The sequence below is a fragment of the Pipistrellus hanaki genome, assembly GCF_964339955.1.
Source record: "Pipistrellus hanaki genome assembly, chromosome: 13".
Lineage (NCBI taxonomy): Eukaryota > Metazoa > Chordata > Mammalia > Chiroptera > Vespertilionidae > Pipistrellus > Pipistrellus hanaki.
Window position 1 is genome coordinate 29735704 of NC_140515.1, and position 20707 is coordinate 29756410.

At 42.0% G+C, this 20707-nt stretch overlaps 1 protein-coding gene across 4 annotated transcripts in view; it reads right to left on the bottom strand.

The window, feature by feature from the left end:
* Positions 1-110: 110 nt before the first annotated feature.
* NR2C2 (nuclear receptor subfamily 2 group C member 2) overlaps positions 111-20707 on the bottom strand; it is a 56638-nt gene continuing 36041 nt past the window's right edge. For all 4 annotated transcript variants that reach the window (XM_084902592.1, XM_084902590.1, XM_084902593.1 and 1 more), the window contains 12 exons: positions 20197-20397; positions 17978-18080; positions 14543-14722; positions 13213-13360; positions 12357-12450; positions 9681-9814; positions 8374-8551; positions 7251-7372; positions 6382-6521; positions 4529-4666; positions 3415-3520; positions 111-348 (listed from right to left, as the gene is read on the bottom strand). In XM_084902592.1, the coding sequence (XP_084758718.1) occupies positions 174-348; positions 3415-3520; positions 4529-4666; positions 6382-6521; positions 7251-7372; positions 8374-8551; positions 9681-9814; positions 12357-12450; positions 13213-13360; positions 14543-14722; positions 17978-18080; positions 20197-20397 (1719 nt within the window). In that variant the 3' untranslated portion in view covers positions 111-173. The remainder of the gene's footprint in view (positions 349-3414; positions 3521-4528; positions 4667-6381; positions 6522-7250; positions 7373-8373; positions 8552-9680; positions 9815-12356; positions 12451-13212; positions 13361-14542; positions 14723-17977; positions 18081-20196; positions 20398-20707) is intronic.

Genomic DNA, 20707 nt, shown 5'->3' on the forward strand with positions numbered 1-20707 from the left:
TCCTACTAGTCTTTTAGTTGCTATTGCCTGGGATTAACAGATATGAAGAAACCAGGTAGGAAATGATGGACATACTGGAAATATTTGCACATACCAAAATACTACTTCCATTTTCTTTTTCTCTGAGCGGTCCCGGGAGGCCATTTTTGCTCCTCAGCAGGTGTTGGTGTGCACTATAGACTGGCTCCGGTGATCTGTCCATTGTACTCTGCCGTCTCCATCTTGAGGATGTAGGGAATTATGCTGTCTATCGAAACATTGCCAATGAGACCAGTAAAAAAAAGTTCTTCTGTTATGTTGGAGCTCATCAGCCTGAGTGCTGGCAGGCGGACAAGAATCCGGGCCAATCTGTAAAAAGTAGGGTCATTAGAGAAAGGGGGGTTCACTGACCTTCAGACTTCATCCTGGACAGGCTCTCAAGGGCCCTATCGGCTCAGAATTGAACATAACAACAGATCCACCCACTGTCTACCTCTTAGTTTTCTGATTTTAGCAGTTTCTCTTGGAGTTCATGAGAAAAAAAGTTTAAAAGTGCAAAGATTTGGCTCAGTGGATAGAGTGTCGGCCTGCGGACTGAAGGGTCCCAGGTTTGATTCTGGTCAAGGGCATGTACTTGGTTGCAGGCACATCCTCAGTAGGAGGTGTGCAAGAGGCAGCTGATCGATGTTTCTCTCTCATCGATGGTTCTAAATCTCTATCCCTCACCTTTCCTCTCTGTAAAAAAATCAATAATATATATATATATAGTACAAAGACGTATGTACACATTATGTTCCCTTCACTGTTTGCAGGGATAGAGCTCTCTCTACCCCCAACCAAAAGAAAAATGTGGAAATCTATCAATAGAGGACAGGTTAAAAAACATGTTTTCATATAATGGATCAAGAAATATTCATTAAAAAGGGTAATAAAGCCCTAGCTGATTTGGCTCAGTGGATAGAATGTTGGCCTATGGACTGAAAGGTCCTGGGTTCTATTCTGCCAAGGGCTCATGTCTGGGTTGTGGGTTCAATCCCCAGTGGGGGATGTGCAGGAAGCAGCCAATCAATGATTCTCATCATTGATGTTTCTATCGCTCCCCTCTCCCTTCCTCTCTGAAATATTAAAAATAAAAACTATCTTTAAAAAAAAATTAAAAAGGATAATAAAGATCCATAGCTCGGCCAGCATGGTTCAATGGTTGAGCGTCAACCTAAGAACCTGGAAATCACGTTCGATTCCTAGTCAGAGCACATGCCTGGGTTGCAGGCTGGATCTCCTATGTGGGGTGTGCAGGAGGCAGCTAATCAGTGATTCTCATCATTGATGTTTCTATCTCTCCCTCTCCTTTCCTCTCTGAAATAAAAATAGATATTAAAAAAAAAAAAATCCATGCTCATTAATAAGTCCATGACATGTAGTTGAATAAACACTTGAAAGGAGGTTGTGAAACAGCAAGTATAGCACAGTTGCACTTGTGTGTATTTATTTGTGTGCACATATGTAAATGGTACTCAGGAGAATATGTATCAGAATGCTAACGGTTAGCCTCTGCAGTTGGGACCCCTCGGGATGTCAGAGAACTGATTGCAGCCCAATCCCCGCAGGCCAGGCTGAGGAACCCTGTGCACAGGGCCTCCAGTTTAAAATAAAACAGAAAAATTGTTTTCCTTTTGAAGGAACCCTGGGTGGGAGGGCACACCATGACCTTGTCATGGGGCCATGGGCCACTGTCTAAAGTCACTCCATAACAACTGCACAAGGTCTGGGGGGAAAAACCTACATTCTCATCAGCAGGAAATGTTAAATTACAGCATTTCTTCAGCCTCAGAAAATGATGAAGAATATGTATACTCATTGAATATTAAATTTAAAAAAATGGTTACCAAACCTTTATATTTTATGATTCCAATTACACATACATGCAAAACTTCTGGAAGTAAATACATAAAATGTTTATAAAGTGGTATTTACAGAGTGAAAAAAAGTCTTTTTGTTTTTCAGAATGTTCTGTTTCCTAGTCACCATTTTTTAAACAATTTTAAATAGCTTTATTAACTATTCAAAAACTATCCCCATCTGGAGGATATTCCATTTTATGTGTTTGGTGTTTTTGTTAAAGGGAAAGGACATTCATATTATGAAAGTAGCATTCTAGAACCATCATCATCATTTCACCCAGCACCGTGAGCCTTGCAGGGCACACAAAAGTGTAAGGGGACACCACTACAGACCTCGAGAATGCCACATCTCAACTGGGCCTTAAGATTAATTAGATGTCTATCAGCAGAGATGCAAAGAATGGGGAGGAATGAGAGGGTATTTCAGGAGGAAAAAAACAGTATGAGAAAAAGCATAAGGATGGAACAAAGTATAAAGTAAATGTGTAAACAGGGTATAAAGTATTCTACTAGGGCTGTTTCTTTGGGAAATGTCTTTGAGTGGGTTTTTGAATTCTATGAGGAAAGCCTCCCTTATCTCACTTTCAGTCCCAAATCATCTGGCTTGCCCCCTTCTCCTCCTGGGCACCTGACTGGATAAGGAGTGATTCAGGATTTTTTCACAACATCTACTTTCAAAGACCAGAGACTTGCCATTGTCAAGGTGATACTAGCATGCTGTGGCTTTGCCAGCAGTCCCCAGAGGGCATTTGCAGCTGCTTCTGGTTGTAGGCACTGTGTGGGAGTATGCCTGTGGTCTCTTCAGGGGACATTTTGCCTTCATTCCTGGCTGGATGTATAAGTTCTGAGTATGGGTGCATTACTTGACAGTATCAGGCTATGTCTATTGAGGCTCAAGATATTCTAGATTCATGGTGAGGTCTTCAGTGATCACAGTAGAAAATGGATTCTGCTTTGGCAAAAGCTGCCTGTGGCTATGGAGGTGTGCCTAAAGCCAGCAGGGCCAGCCACAGGCCCCCCTCCAATCACAGAGAAATTTCACCCTTTATCTGCAGGTGAAATTACTATTTTACACAACCTGCTCACTGCTTTAGTAGGGTCAGGTTGGTTTCAGTTAATGAAAACTTTTCTTTCAAGTCCTTTAGCATTGCCTCTTGAGTGCCTGCAGACCAGAGGAGCAGAGCTTCCAATTGTTCTGGACAAGGAGTGTCTCCAGGAGGACTCACGCCTCATGCATGTCAGCCCCAGAAGAGACCACAGAGCATCGACTCCAACCCCCAAATCACAGAGGAGCAACCCAAGGTCCTGAAACCCACCGTTACCCAGCAACAATGGGATGGCCAGATATCTGGACCCTCCCTGCTTGGCACTTTCCACACTCCATTACCACCTAAAAAATGCAAGAATTACGGTGTGATGAAATGGAGGCTTTACCAGGCCGCTAGAAATAGGAAGGCTAACAGAATTTATATTTGCAACTACAGATCCAACTGCATTCCTCCACTCTGAGCAAGAGAATGCCTGTGCGTCTCACCGGTAGGTGTCTTCTGAGTAGGTTTTCTGAACATAGTCCTGCAACTCCATCTGTGCCTTTTCTTGGAACTTTTCAATCTGGCTTGTGCTAGTCAAACCTGGATGATCTGAAAAGAGAAAAGTGCCCCCAAATTGCCCTCTGTATTCAGAAAGCCTCACAGACTGCTTAGAACTTCTGACAAGTTTCTTAAGCACAATAGAATGAACTCTTAAGGTTGATCGGGTTTGGATGGTGTTTAGAACACTGGATTTTCCAATCCTCAGCCAAGGCCTGGAGGTGCCCAGGAGGGACCTGAGCTCCTCCTGAGCGTTAGCAGCCCCAACTACTGGTTCTGAACATTTGACTTGCTGCTACTCTAAAAAACACATCAGTTTCAAAACTATCATGAAATTAGAAATTTATTTACTAATATTTTATTAACTTGTTTTCTAGATATTTAATTACATAATTGCCCCATTTCACTAGCTAGTTTGTTGTTTGTGAGTGGAGGGCAGGGAAGGAAGAGAAAAGTTAAGCTGTTTTACAACCCCATCTGTTCAACACAATGGTAAGGACATCAGTCACCCAAGTGACCGCTCAGAAGGCTCTGAGATAGCCTAACAGCCAAGGGGAAGTGAGTAAGGCCAGCCTACCTGTTTTACTTTCCACTAACAATTCCTGCTGCCTCCTCTTCACCTGCTGTGACCATATCTTTTCATGTTCCCTGTAGCAACTGCTGCTACTGCCCTCCACAGAGACTATGGGTAAATTTGTGTAGTTTCAAGTTATATATGCTAACATAACCTGAAAATTGGCAAAGAGCAAAACAAAACAAATAAAAAAGACACAGGATGGTAGAACACTATTTTGTATGTCCCTGCCTGGCCAATGGTTTAATTTAGATTACAAATTAAACCTATTTAGTATATCAAGCCATTTCTTTGGGGCTGTAAAGGCACAAGAATTAAAAGAATGTATGTATTTACCTAAGTTAACAAAGCACACCTATTATGAGTGCATTCAGTCACAATCTGGCAGGGCTCTCTACACCACTGACAACTTCACAGCATTCATGTTAACAAACATCATTAGACACAGGTGGAAAACAGTCATGCGCCACCACCACATATCTTACCCGGGCTAAAGAGAACTATGGCTTTAAGGTATGCATACTCATAGCCATCTATATCCAGCTTTGCCATACTGTTACAGAACTCCTGAAGTTTCCAGATGTGCTCCATGACTTGCTTTATCCGGTCACCAGAAAGTTTATCTAGAAATCAATATCACAGATTCCCTAAGAAGGCTGATAAAAACAGTAATACAAGCTTCTTTGAGGGGAAAGAGAATAACTTCACGTTTTTGTTTTTAAAAAATATATATTTTATTGATTTCAGAGAGGGAGAGAGAAAAAAACATAAACGATGAGACTCATTGACTGGCTGCCTCCTGCATGCCCCTTCTAGGGATCAAGCCCACAACCCAGGGATGTGCCCTTGACTGGAATGGAGCCTGGGACCCTTCAGTGCACAGGCCAAATCAGCAAGGGCTAACTTCATGTTTTAATTAAAAAAACAGTTATCTCAAGCCGAAACCGGTTTGGCTCAATGGATAGAGCGTCGGCTTGGGGACTGAAAGGTCCCAGGTTCGATTCCGGTCAAGGGCATGTACCTTGGTTGCAGGCATATCCCCAGTAGGGGGTGTGCAAGAGGCAGCTGATCGATGACTCTCTCATCGATGTTTCTAACTCTCTATCTCTCTCCCTTCCTCTCTGTACAAAATCAATAAAATATATTAAAAACAAAACAAAACAAAACAAAAAGTTATCTCAAGATGGTCAAGAGCTTCATTTTCCAGTTGAAGGTGAAATGACAATAGGTATCCCAATTCTACAGTTATATATTTTGCTTCAATAATGAACTCCTGGACCAGCAATTCTCCCTGGCCCAACCCTAGGCAGCACCTTTGACATATAAATTGGTAATTCCTTTTAGTCTGTGCTTAAAACCCATTTGTGTGTTCTTATCAATGGTTAGGTTTCCTAAGTGTCTGCAGGAATTTAATAAATATTTACCAACCTAAAATATTCGCTTTTTTACTTGTTAAAGCAATTCTATGTTATCTGACTTAATCCTCATAACATTTGCTGAGGGGAATTAGCATTATAATCAGTTACTAAGAAGAATAAAGAACTAAAAGCTCATTTTTAAACAGATCTCACTTAAATTCAATAAAATGATATAGGGTTTTTAAAAAATAACCTTTTAATAACTATTTAAAAGGATTAACTACACAAAGGTGTGACTAGGTAAAGTCACATTGCTGGATATCAAACACTTGGAATGCTCAGTTACAAGTACAGCTGAATTCCCACTCAGCTGCAAGTGTAGACTGTCAGTCTCGAACCCTGTGCTCTTCAGTGTGTTGAGGACACATGGCATGTGGACAGATTGCACTGGATGTCTCCTAGTTCTGACACACTGGGATCTGTCCACCAAATGTAAGATGGTTGCCTCAGATCTTAGAAGAGTCATTTGTTCATTCACAGGAGGTCTGCATGGCCTATGTTGGTGCCTCAGCTGTTCTATTTGCTGTTTCATTTAGGGCAAGCCAGAGACCTTATCATATGTAACATAGATAACAGTTTCTACTTTATAAGGTTGTGAAGATATGTGAAATATTACACATGAAAGGGTAACCTGATAATGAAGATGAAAACATAAGCTGTGATTATTCTGAAAACATCACTACATGTCTATGTAGCAGGAAGATGCCAACTTTTTTCAATTATCTTCTCCCCTCCCCCTTTCATATTCATTGTATGAAAAAAAGGCAATCAGGCAGAAATTTAAATATGCTGAATAGTCAAGTGCCTATGACTTAAAAGTTAAACCTCCCTCAGCCTATGGATGGTGTGGGACTCTAAGACTAGCCAATTTGTGATGGGCCGGCCTAGATGGAGACAGACTCCCCCACGTCCCGCCCTACCTTCCTGGATGCTGTTCTGCAGGTGGTTGACGATGGCGGCCAGGATAGTGGACAGACTCATGACCTGGGCACACTGGGCCAGGCCGAGGGTGAAGAGCTCATTCCAACAGGCCCGTACCAGGCTGGTATTGCAGTCCTGTCTGGGGACACAGGTAAGGGTGGGTGCGGGTGTGAGTTGGCACTTCTCCAAACCCCAGCAAGCCCCAAACAAGTGGATTCAGCAAGTATGTATGGAAGGTCTATGCTATATTGAGGGTTATTTTCTAAGAACACCACTGTATAAGAATCTCTAAGTCTCTCTGAGGATAAACTATCCACTCTCTTAAAAATGATTCTTTGAACTTAAGTCAGTCCTCTGTCGTGAGAGGATGCAGCAAAGGACTAAGAGCCGAGTGTAGACTCTGGAGGAGACATACCCTACACCTAGGCATAGGAATTGAGGGCCTTTCTAACCCTATAAAGGAGGAGCTGACACTGGTAGGGAGGAAGTCAGTTTTCATCCCTGCCTTGGGTAATTTACCTTAGGATGACATGGCTGGTGCAATGCAAAACAGTATGTCCTTATCTCAGATGCCCCCATGTGCAGCATTTCCTTAGTTGTCTCCAGATTTTAGGATGACTCCTGTTTCTATTTCACTCTATCCCCAGCTGCTAGTTCTAAGTCCTTAATACATGGAGGAAGCTTGATAAAGATTTGAAGAGCACTGCAACATTAGCATCTATAGTCTCCTGCTACAGGTCCACTGACTATATTTAATAAAAAAACCCAGGTCATAGGAACAAACTGGAAGGGCCTTCAGAAATCTTCCTGACATTCCCAGAGAGGGGAAGGCTCTTGCTGGAGATAGAGAGAGAAAAAGGCCACTTACCCAAGTGCCTGAAAAGCTGGGATTGACCTGGCCCAGTGCATGGAGAGGAAAAGCAGGCGGGATGCAGACTCACAGATGTAGTGCACATTGAGGTACTCTGGCATTGGGCTGGGCATTGTTAGCTGGAGAAGGGTGACAGAGGGACAGGGGATAGCTTGGTTTGTCAATACAAATCCCTGTTGCATTTCAACATCATGGCAGCCAGAGACACTGTCTCTGATGTTAAGGATTCTGCATGGACCCATCCTATGATGGGAACCCCCACCAACCCAGCTTTTCAACTCTTGCCTTAAATAATTTGTTCTAAGGCAAATCCACTTTGAATCATAGGTTAAAGTCTAAATCAAATTGGGAAAAATGGGTCAAATTGTGGATTAGAAGACATTTTGTAGGTGGCCTCAAGGCAACTGTAAGTAAGAGCTGAGCAGAAACCTAGGGGTAGGAGGAGAATATCCCACCACCAGACTGTCAAGCCTGGGCTTTTAAAGCTTGAATCTCATTGGTAATCTGTGTCCTCAGTACTTTGGGCAATTATAAGCAGGGACCTAACCTTCCTGACTGGCAAGATCTCTCTAGTAAAGAATACTGGGGAACAGAAAGACTCACTCTAGAGACCGAATGATTAAGAGGGCCTCGTGGAAACTGGGAGTGTCCTATAGAAGCAAGACCAGTGGAGGAGAGGATGAGGAAGACCTATGAGGGCCTCACAGTATCCCCATCAAGGATACAGATATCTACTTTCTATAATTCCAGAGGGTAAGTGGTCAGGACCAATGTATGGGCATGAGGCTGGCTGCCTGCTGTTGGAGCAGACCAACGGCCCCACCTTAGCCTGTACTGGAGCCAGTTCATTATCAGAAGGTGGAAGGCAGAGCAGTCAGCTAATAGGCCCTTACAGATCAGCCTCTCAGGGTTACCTTCAGAGCCAAATGCCACTATGAACAAAGGACGAGTGAAAGTGTTTTGTAATGGGGATACAGTTCTAGAATATAATATCCCAATCAAATGCCACAATATAGAAATGAGCTCACTCCAAGGTTTGATTTTTAAACTGAGACTAGCTTTGGTACAAAACTCCTCTCCTAGTAGGATGGAGGCACATGATTAGACATAACACACTCACCTTAAATGTGACATGAGTGTCTGAAAGGAGAGGGCCTTCAACCTCAATAATGGGAGTAGATTGGTCTCTGCTGATGACATGGATGCTTCCTCCTCCACTGGTGTCTATCCCATCTGCCAGGCTTGGAGGCGAGGAGCTGTCTGTAGTATTAAGTGCTTTAGCTAAGGTATCAAATGCCCTGTGAGCAAAATTGAAGCAAGCAAGTATTGTAAATCCACAGCTTTTAGGGAAAATGAACTCTAGCTGAGACATAATTTAGAAAAACAATGCATTGGGGAAAGATACTTATATTCTACCTGAGAGAAGGGATAACAATGAAAGCTTCTATGCATTCTCTATACATTACCTTGGGTACTAGGCTATGTATTATTTTCACATGTAATTTTTATTTTTTACAACTATTCTCCAAAGTAGAATTCTCTCCATTTTATAGATGTGAAAACTGAGGCTTAGAGATGTTAAATAACTTTCCAAGACTGCCCATAGAGTAAGTGGTAGAACCAGACCCTATCTCCTTTCCATTGGATCAGATCTAAATTTTGCTATCAGACCACAAGTGAACATAAGAACAAGCGCACTTGTGTGGCCCAGAGTTGCACCTGTCAGGCCTAGTAAGATGGGCAGGAGTGGCCGCTCTTCCAGAAAAGGAACAAATACCAGAGCCATGCCGCAGAAAAACACCCTCACCAGCCAGTTACAGACGTCCAGGACCAGTTAACACTATCACCTACTATCTAAGCTCTTGACTCACTACTTGGGAAAAAAGATACATGAAAAAAATAGGCTTTCCAGCCAGTGTGGCTCAGTGGTTGAGAGTCGACCCATAAATGAGAAGGTTACAGTTTGATTACTGGTCAGGGCACATGCAGGCATTGGGGTCTCAATCCCCAGTAGAGGGCAGCCAATCCATGATTCTCTCTCATCATTAATGTTTCTATCTTTCTCTCCCTCTCCCTTCTCTAAAGTCAATATAATGCATTTAAAAAAAAAAAAGAGGCTAAAACAGAATTGGGAAAAGGGAATGAGCTATTAATATCCAGGCATAATAAATAATGACTAAAGAGTAGCATCTGTCCACTGAAGAGTTTTCCCCTGCTTCCACTGAGCTACTCAATATCCTTTTTCATTGTCTGGAATGAAAAGCATCTTTGATTTTGAGAAGAGACAGATGTTCAGGGGAACTGTGACAATTTTACAATCCTTGATTAAATACAGGGTGAGTGTTAAAAATGCTGCCACCCACCCTCACAATTCAGTGACTGAGTGTGCATGTCACGAGGGGAGCCTATACCCTCAGGGATTCATACCTAGTAATCTCACTTGCAGACTGGTCCTCTGGTTGCATTTCTGAAGTGTCACCATTGTTAAGGGATTCACTTAGGTTGGCAAGGGAGGTTACTACATTTGCTAGTGTGCCCAGAGCTCCCTGGCTTGTTTCAGCCTATTAAACAAAAATAATAACATTAAAAAGTGAATACATACATGATGAATATGCATACACAATGACTCTCAGGCTAATCTTATATAATAAAGAGGTAATATGCAAATTGACGATCACTCCAAACACAAGATGGCCACCCCCATGTGGACACAAGATGGCCACCACAAGATGGCCAGCAGGGGAAGGCAGTTGTGGATCATCAGGCCTGCAGGGAAGGGCAGTTGGGGATGATGAGGCTGGCAGGGGAGGGCAGTTAGAGGCAATTGGGCTGACAGGGGAGCAGGTAGGCATTGATCAGGCTGGCAGGCAGAAGTGGTTAGGAGAAATCAGGCAGGCAGGTGAGTGGTTGGGAGCCAGCAGCCCTGGATTGTGAGAGGGATGTCCCAGATTGGAGAGGGTGCAGGCTGGGCTCAGAAACACTCCCCCCTCCCCTCCCCTCCTGCTCGGGCATCGGGCCTCCAGTGAAGATATAATGTTGCTTTAAAAACAGCTTCATAAAGGGGGGTATGACTAGAACAAGGCAGCATGAGGAAGATCTTTTTTGTGATGGATAGTTCTATATTTTGATTGTGGTGGTAGTTACAAAATCTATACATGGTAAAATGAAAGACCAAAAAGAGAAACAGTATCATAAAAATTAAAACCTTTGTGCTTCATTAGACATTATCAAGAAAGTAGAAAGATACCCCCCCTCCCCCACATACACAAGACAGCTCATAGAATGGGAGGAAATATTTGCAAATCATACATCTGATAATAGTTTAGTTGCCAGAATATCTAAAATACTCTTGCAACTCAATAATAAAAAGACAAATAAACCCAGTTAAAAAATAAGCAAAGGATTTAAGTTGACATATCTTCGAAGAAAACATACAAACAGCCATAGGCACATGAAAAGATGTTCAAAATCACGAAATGTAAATCAAGACCACAGTGAGATACCACTTTACACCCACTAGCACAGCTATAGTAAAACAGATAAGTGTTGGAGAGAATGTGGAAAAACTGGAACTCTCACCCATAGCTGGTTGGAATGTAAAATGTTACAGTCACTGAAAAGTAATCTGGCAGTTCTTCAAAAGTTTGAACACAGTTACCATATGACCAGCAATTCCACTTCTAGACATGTACATAAGAAAAATGAAAACATATGTCCACAAAAAAGCTTGTACACAAATGTTAATAAGTAGCACTGTTCACAATAGGCAAAAAGTAGAAACAACCCAAATGTTCATCAGCTGATTAGTAGAAAAATTGAATGTAATATAGGCATTTAAAGGCACATTATTTATCAATAAAAAGGCACAACAGAATAGTTGCTGTGAAATCCCTTGGCAGTCAGGAGTTTTAAGGTTATTTGATCCTTCCTTTCAGTCTTACAGCCTAGCCTGAAGACCACCAGGTAGAGGACATCTCTTTATGACAGCCAATGGCTCTAAGTTTTGCCTTTTCTTTCCCCCAAAAGGATGCTCCTTAATGTACAGAGCGTGCACATTGATGTGCATGTGAACAAATGAGTCTGCAGGCCCAGCTCTGGCTCCAAGAGAAGCAATGCCTGTAGTGCTCTGTTACCGAGTCACTCCTTCCTTTCAGGAAAGAAATTCGGACCTCAGCCCTGGCTGGCCGCTACTTCATCACTTGGGTCAAAATGAGAAAGACAACGGGTTCCCTTGCCTGGATAAAACCCTCCTCTTTAGTTATCTTTATTAGTTAGCCAGTTCTCTCTCTTTCTGTCTCTCTCGGATTGACAAACATCTGTATTCCGCAAGTCAAATTCCCTATTCCCTGGTTTATCTTTTAAAACCCTGGCTGAACTTCCTCCTACAGATCATCTAGAGCAGTGGTTCTCAACCTTCCTAATGCCATGACCCTTTAATACAGTTCCTCATGCTGCGGTGATCCCCAACCATAAAATTATTTTCGTTGCTACTTCATAACTGTAATTTTGCTACAGTTATGAATCGTAATGTAAATAATCTGTGTTTTCCGATGGCCTTGGGCCACCCTGCTAGCAGCTCTCAACCCGTGGGTCAGGACTCATTTATTTCTGCCCTTTGTATTTAGCATGTCTATCAAAATAAACCTATGTTTCTATGAAAATTGAAGCTTTTGTTTTTTTTTTGCAGCCCACATAAACTTAAACCTTGTTTACTTGACCCGTGTTAGCCTTTGAGTTTGACCTGCTTGATCTAGTGGCTTCTGTAAGGCCATTTTAGGATAAGTAGCTAGTTCTGCAGCAGGCCAGTAATTTGTCAATGTGTGTACCAGGAGACGAACATCTTTATAGAGAAGAGAACCATAGAACTTTCACCAAATTGAACTCTAGGCCCTGTTATGACCATGACCAGTCAGCCCTGACTGAGTTTCTGAAAGCCATCAGCATCCCTAACACAAATCACAGGGGGCTAAATCACAAGTAAACTGAGAAGCAGAAGGTCATGCTTTCAACGTGGTCTCTGAAGGCCAAGAAGGTGGTGGTGCACACAGTTAGCAAAGTAGTCTGCACTGCAACATAAATATGGAGGAGAAGGCATAACATCACCTTGGAGTCTGTGGCCAGAAGAACAGTACCATCCTCACGTATCAAAGGCTGCTGGATGTTCACAAGCATCCCTGGATCAAGAAGACCTGTTTGTCTATTTAAGACATAAAGAAACCCAGAGTAGCTTCCAACATTTAATGTGCAGTATGATCATGCTATATTTCCCTGTCCCTTCGACATCTGCAGGGCTGCCTGAGTAAAAAAAAAGCTCTAACTAGACTCAAACACTAAGTGACTGAACAACCCCCCTTTTCTCTGCAATGAGATGTGCACACAGCTAGGTCTATAGCCTGAGACAGGATGACACAGACACACATCCCCAGGGCTTGCTTCTGTGCTGACTGTGAACTCTGGCTGCTCTGCCAAATAATGTTAACTTGATCTTCAGAATATCACTAAGGCATTCTCAATTCTAGTTCTCTCTGTGATACATTTGGATTTTTTTATTTTCCTGTCTCTTTTAAATAAAGTTCAACAGATTACAGTAAAAAGGCCATATAAATTAACTTGTGGCACTTATATGGGACCACACCTGGGACTTAGGCCTTCTGTCTATACTACAAAAAAATCCCAACCTGGAATTCCAGAACTGTTTTCCTGTATGAATAATGCCAAACTGCAAGACATAATCTGAGCCCTTTAAAAATTCTGACCCCACCAGCCATCCTTAGGACTGTACAGAGGTTTGACTGAAGTACAATAGCTCCAAAAGGGGTAAAATGAGGCAAGACAAGGTTGATGGCTTTCCAAGCAGGTGGGGAGCCATATAAGCTGCCTTTCCCAAAACACCAGTGCCTCCTCTGATCAGCAACAAGGGCTGATGGTAGTTTTATCCTTTGTCAAAACAGACACTAACCTTGCTCCATCTTTATCTGCCACAAATGTGGGAGTGGCAATCAGAGGACTTCTCAGGTCTTTCCGGATATAGATTTTCTCAGTTGAAGCTGCACAATTGCTTGGTTTCTCCCGCTGTACATCAAAGGGCTTCCGTTCACTCTGTACAGCTTAAATCACAATAAATATTCATAGTTAGAGGAAAGATTTGAATCAATTAAAAACCACAGTCTTACTTAGAAAGTAAAGCTCAATTTTCAGTGGACTTTTCAGACAAAGGAGCTTTAAAGGTTCAAAGCCAAGCAATGCCATGCCAAGTCTAAAGGCAGGAAAAGGGCTCAAGATGGTGGGCATTGCCTACGAAGCACAGCATCTGCATGGCCTTGTGAGGGTCCATCCTGAGCCTTCTAGGTTTTCACGTCTTTTTTTTTTTTTCCCCTTTAATCCTTACCCAAGCATATTTTTCCATTGCTTTAAAGAGAGAGTGGGAGAGGGAAAGACAGAGAGAAATATCGATATGAAAGAAACACATCGATTGGTTGTCTCTTGCACGAGTCCCATCCAGAGTCCAGGCCAGGGAAGAACCTGCAACTGAGGTACGTGCTCTTGACCGGAATTGAACCCGGGACTCTTTGGTCTACAGACCAAGGCTCTATGGACTGAGCCAAATGGGCTAGGGCTGGGTTTTCACTTCTTACTTGCAAACAAAAGGGAGTCTCTCCAGGGTGAGAAACACTTGTCTTCAAGTGGGTCTCCAACAGAGAGCTTGTCCAACGCCACACATTGTAGAGGGACAACTCTAATGTCCACATGCATGACTTCTGCAAAGTGTTTTGTCAATTTTCTATCACCCCAGCAACTTCCCCCTTCAGTAATCTGGTATAAGAATAGGCATACATGCCTGAAACAACTGAAAAATAACAACCTTTTTATTAAAAGGAAGACTAAACTCCAAATCCAATATGTAAGTAAGGTAAGGAGTTCTATTTCAAAGAGGAGGCCCCTTTGGCTTAGAGAACCTACATGTCTTCCCTAGGCCTCACAGTTCCTAAGGAGCAGAGCTAGAGTTTGATCTGGTATCAGCTTTACTACAAAAGCCTGTGCTTACCCCACTCCACATTGCTGCCTCCCAATTTACTGGGAGTAGGTTGCCACATACATGGGAACTAACCAACCCCAGGAGAGTCGGTACTGAAATACCACACTGAGCCCGAAGGTAAACAAGGTGAAGTGTGAGTGAATTTTTTCTTCTTAGTATTTTAAAGCCAGACACAGAAACCTTAGCTAACAGACTAATGCTCACTTTCTCCCTCCTTATTAACTCCCGTGGTTTCTTTAATACTGTTACTCACATTCCATTTTCATGCCCATCTCTAAGCATTTTTTCAGCCGGCAAAACTGACAGCGGTTCCGGTGGTGCTTATTGATGATGCAGTCTTGGTTGCTCCGGCAGCTGTAGGTTAAATTTTTCCTTACGCTCCTTTTGAAGAAACCTTTGCAGCCTTCACAACTGACGGCCCCATAGTGACGGCCTGAAAGGATAGAGTGCATGAAGCAGTTTACCAAGAAAAGAGGTAACCGTCACAGGCCCGATTTTTAAGGTATGTCTATCAAAGCGACTGGTGTGCAGTCAGATGCTCAGGCCTCAGCATTAAGCATAGGTAATTAAATGGGCAAAAACTAAAATCATTCCCTCTAAGAACAGGAACAAGACAGGAATGCCCCCTCTCACCATTCTTGTTTGACATAGTACTGGAAATATTAGCCATTGCAATTAGACAAGTAGTAGAAATGAAAGGCATACAAATTGAAAAAGAAGTAAAACTGTCCTTATTTGCAGATGACATGATTTTGTACATAAAAAAACCAAAAGACTCCATAAAAAAACTAACAGACTTAAAAAATGAATTAGACAATGTAGGATACAAAATTAACGCCAAGAAATCTATGGCCTTTCTATATACCAATAGTGAACTTACAGAAACAGAGAATAAAAAAGCAATCCAATTTGTCATCACACCAAAAAAATTAAGATACCAAGGAATAATTAAGGAGGTAAAAGACCTATATGCAAAAAACTACAGGACACTGAAAAAAGAGATATAAGAAGATGTAAACAGATGGAAGAACATATCATGTTCGTGGATTGGTAGAATCAACATAATTAAAATGTCCATACTACCCAAAGCAATCTATAGGTTCAATGCACTCCCCATTAAAATACCAACAGCATATTTCACAGACCTAGAAAGAACTCTCCAAAAATTCATCTGGAATAAAAAAGACCCCGAAAAGCCACAACAATCCTGAGAAAGAATAAAGTAGGAGAGATCTCAATACCAGATTTCAAGCTGTATTACAAAGCCACTGTTCTCAAAACAGCCTGGTACTGGCACAAGAACAGACATATAGATCAATGGAATAGAATAGAGAATCCAGATATCAACCCAAATCACTATGCTCAATATTTGACAAAGGAGACATGAACATACAATTGAGTCAAGACAGTCTCTTCAATAAACAGTGTTGGGAAAATTGGACAGATACATGCAAAAAAATGAAACTAGATCACCAACTTACACCATACACAAAAATAAACTCAAAATGGATACGGGACTTAAACATAAGACGGGAAACCATAAAAATACTAGAGGCATCCACAGGCAGCAAAATCTCAGACATATGCCGAAAGAACTTCTTCACTGATACTGCCCCTAGGCCCTAGGGCATTGGAAGCTAAAGAGAAAATAAACAAATAGGACTACATCAAAATAAAAAGCTTTTTTACAGCAAAAGAAACCATCAACAAAACAACAAGAAAGCCCACTGTATGGGAGAACATATTTGCAAATGTTATCACTGATAAAGGCTTACTCTCAAACATCTATAGACAGCTTATACAAATTAATAAAAGGAAGATAAATGATCCAATTAAAAAATGGGCAATGGACCTAAATAGAATCTTTCCAAAAGAAGACAGAAGGAAGGCCAAGAGACACATGAAAACATGCTCAAAGTTACTAATTATCCGAGAGATGCAAATCAAAACGACAATGCGGTACCATCTCACACCTGTCAGAATGGCCAACATCAACAAATCAACAAACGACAAGTGTTGGCGAGGTTGCGGAGAAAAAGGAACCCTCGTGCACTGCTGGTGGGAATGCAGACTGGTGCAACCACTGTGGAGAACAGTGTGGAGTTTCCTCAAAAAACTGAAAATGGAACTCCCATTGGACCCAGTAGCCCCACTCCTAGGAATATATCCTAAGAAACTAGAAACACCAATCAAAAAGGATATATGCACCCCTATAATCATAGCAGCACAATTTCAATAGTTAAGATTTGAAAACAGCCTAAGTGCCCGTCAGCACATGACTGGATTAGTAAACTATGGTACATCTACACAATGGAATACTATGCTGCCATAAAAAAGAAGGAATTCTTATCCTTTGCAGCAACTTGGATGGAATTGGAGAACATTATGCTGAGTGAAATAAGCCAGTCAGTGAAAGAAAAACACATAATCTCACTCATTTATGAATAATAAAGAACATTATAAACTGATGAACAAAAAGATAGATACAGAGACAGTAAAGCATCAAACAGACTGTCAAATTACAGCAGGAAGGATAGGGAGATATGGGGGAGATAACTGAAGGATTTGTATGCATGCATATAAGCATAACCAATGGACGCAAAACTCTGGGGGGTAAGGGTATGTATGGGAGTGTGTGTGTGGGGGGAAATGGTAAAATCTGTACACATATAATACCTTAATAAAAAAGAAAAAAAGGATGATAAACAGAAAAAAAAATTCTAGAAGTCCGATGCACAACATTTGTGCACTTTAGTCTTTCTTCTAACCCTGACTAAACTCAGCCTGGACTGAGCCCTTTAGCAGTCTGGGAGTCCTCAGACTAACATCCTTAGCACTGCCACCGCTGCTGCACTTGCCAGCCATCAGCCCAGTTTGTGGCTATTAGTGCTCTCTCCCCCCACCCCCACTTGGGAGCACACTGACCACCAGGGGGCAGCTCCTGCATTGAGCATCTGCGCCCCCCGCCCTCCACCATTCTGTTAATTTGCATATTACCCTTTTATTATATAGGATTCCTCCATTCCTCCCTGTCTGTCTCACTTATCTTCTACAGCCTTCAGCGTCAGCAGACCAAAGTCTAAACTTTTGAGCTAGATATCTTCTCCATTTTCCTGTTACCTATATGTCCAGGAGCTCTTCCCCAAAGACACTGTGGGTGTGGGCATCAAACTGAGCTCTGGCTCCACCAGCTGGAATGCCCTTCTGTTTTACCTCACGTAGGCACACTCAACCTCCAAGGCTCACAGACGTGACTGCCTCTGGAGGCCTTTCCTGACCCTGGGACTCCAGCCCCAGGATCACATGTTCCCTTCTCCTGCATTTTAGCAGTTTATCATACTGGGTTACAGTGAATGGATGACAGAGTTTATAGGATGAAGGGGGACTGACTAAATAACACATTCTGTGAAACAGCAAAGCACTCTACAAATATTGACTAAAGAAGTGATTACTTTCTTAGTAACACATATTCAATGCTCAACAATGATTTATAAATCACAGAAATAGTTTCCTGACTTTTTTTATTCTAATAATTTGACAAAGTGATCTGCTTACATATATTACTCTAGTAAGAAAAGTAGAGTTCATGGTTTGAAACCTACAACTCTATAGAAGTGAAACTGGTTCTCTCTCCATTACCCTCCCTACCCAATTTGGGCCCTGATGCGCACCTAGTAGAGTTACTTACCAGAGGCTTTGTCCCCACAGACCACACAGTACTCTACCACCTGGGGCCGCTGAACCTCAGCCTTCCCAAGCAAACGCTCCACAGAAGCAGAGTCTGTGACGATCTAAGAAGAATCAGGAAACAAGCAGGATGGGAATTAAAAATTAGATTGCTAAGCAAAGTAATGCTTAACTATAAATTCCTAATCTTGAGTTTCTATGCAGGAGAGCTGATTTGGGTAGAACTGGGAAAATTCCACCTGACAACTTAATCGGACACCCAGAATAGCCCCGCTGCTCATCTGAATTGCACCTCTTCATCAGGGGGTAGAGGTTTGGGGGGTCTGATGAGGGTCAAGCATTGAATTTCACTGATCTGCTTTCCTATCTGGCTACCACAATTATCAAAACTTGGGGCCACTTGGGGAATCACATATAGAAGCCTCAACATAAAGATATTGAAGGTCTTTTGGCTGCCTCTATTCCCACCAAACAACTTGAAACTATGCAGAGAGGTACATATGGCAGAGAAATAATCAAGCTTTATTAGTTAAATAAGCAGGTGTCCTATTGTGGCAGCTGGGAGTAGAATAACTAGAATCCGTGACCTCCACAACCTGCTATTTATCCTTTATTTGTAAGTGACTTTCTAGGTGACAAATAATGCTTCTGGTCTAGAAGAATAGTGTAACTGATACCAATATGAGAAAGTGAAAAATAGTTATTAAATAATGTACCATGATAGATGTATGGTGGGAATATATACAGAATTATATAAAATGACCTCTTGTAAAACATGCAGAAACATCAATAGCCATCCTTTCACAAACAAGGAGTAATCTAAATTAGCAGTGAGGAATTCTGATTTCACATTATCAGAATGTACTGTGGGAAAGCAAGTTTGAGGCAGTATTTAGTATGAGTTTCTCAAAAGCACAATTCTGAAAGTTGAATAAATTGGTATTTGAAACTAGCTCTATCAGAAGAAAAAAATCCTTTCCTTCCTTAATTTTCTCCATAGTAGAAAGTCTATCTCCAAAACACACAGATTCTTAGAAGCATTATTTGCAATAAGCAAAAGGTAAAAGCAACCCAAGTATCCACCAACAGATGATTGGATAAACAAGGTGTGATATATACATATAATGGACTATTATTCAGCCTTAAAAAGGAAAGAGATTCTGACACCTGCTATGACATGGACAGATCTTGGAACCATTATGCTAGGTAAAATAAGCCATTCACAAAAGGACAAATATTACAGGATTCCACTTATATGAGGTCCCTAGAGTAGTCAAATTCATAGACAGAAAATAGAATGGTGGATGCCAGGGGCTGGGGGTGGAAGGGGTGGAATGGGAAGTCAGTGGTTAATGGGCACAAAGTTTCAATTTGGGAAGATGAAAGCGTTCTGTGGATGGATGGTTGTATGGTGGTAGTAGTTGCACAACAATGTGAATGTAGTTAATGCCACTGAACTATACATTTGAAAATGATTAAAATTGTAAATTTTCTTTTACCACAAATTTTTAAAAATTTAAAAGCAAACACATTCATGGAATTCCTACTTAACCCTGACTAAACATACTCCAGCTTGTCCACCATGGGACACTGCCCTCAGTGTCTGTTCCTTTGGTCGCTGTGCTTGGAAATTCAGTTCTTCCCAACAACCTTGATTTCCTTCAAGCCCTTGCTCTTCTCCTTCCTGTATCTTCCCCTGACCCCATCCCATCTTGAAGGAGTAGGGAGAAGCAGGGCAGAGGTGGAGATGAGAACTGAGGGTCCCAGAGGTTCATAGGAACAAATGAGGATACAGTAAAGAGCTGGACCAGGCTTGACCATCTGGACAAGGATGTGGTAAGAGTTAGAACAAGTTGGTCCTTGTCTGACTGTAGTCAGCCCAAAGTGGTATCCCTAAAATATCCTGGGCCAAGGGCTGCCACCGTGTGGCCTTTGTTAAGAACTAAGTGGCCTCAGTGCCAGCTCACTCATGACAGTCTCCTATGCGTTACTGATTTTTCCTGGCTTAACTTTCATCCCATCTGAGCACTGTAGTTGCCTGCCTAGGGCTTACCATTCATTTGCTGACTACTTTAGCCAAAGCAGCAACCTGCCATGTTTACCAGTCCCCAAAGCATCTTTTAGAAACGGATTTGGCCTCCAAGGCAGAGCAGAGGTTACAGTCAGGAACAAGTCCAGTAGCAGAAATGCATAAACAAATGCTCTGTCAACAGGCCTTACCTGGATCCTGCCAGGGACAAGGTTGTCCGAGGTGGTGAATATGAGCTGCTTGGCACTGGATGTCTCTGGGGAAGCCAGGATCACCTTCCCAGTTCCAGCTCCATCAGGGCTGGTCAAGATGAACTGCTGCTTGGGGGATCCAGAGGTGTCCACTGCGGTGACTATTTGGATCTTCTGTCCTGTCTGCTGGTCTGTCACAATCTACAAGACACAACATGGAGGCTGCTCTCACGGGGCACTGTGCGACTTGTGCACTTGCAGGTGGTGCTCAAAGTAGTTACTGCCCAACGCCGTCCTGGAGCCAATGCTGGTCAAAGATGCAGTTTCACCCGTGCATGGTGAAATGAGAAAAATAAAACACAACAGTGAACTTTTCAGAATATAATTTTCATAAAGCTAACTTTATTCTAAGATGGTATAATTCCCACTATTTTTCGAATGAAATGAGCTTTAGGGGTGAAGAAAAGGGTAATTAGATGAAGATGGTCAAAAGGCTTAAGTTTCCAGTTAT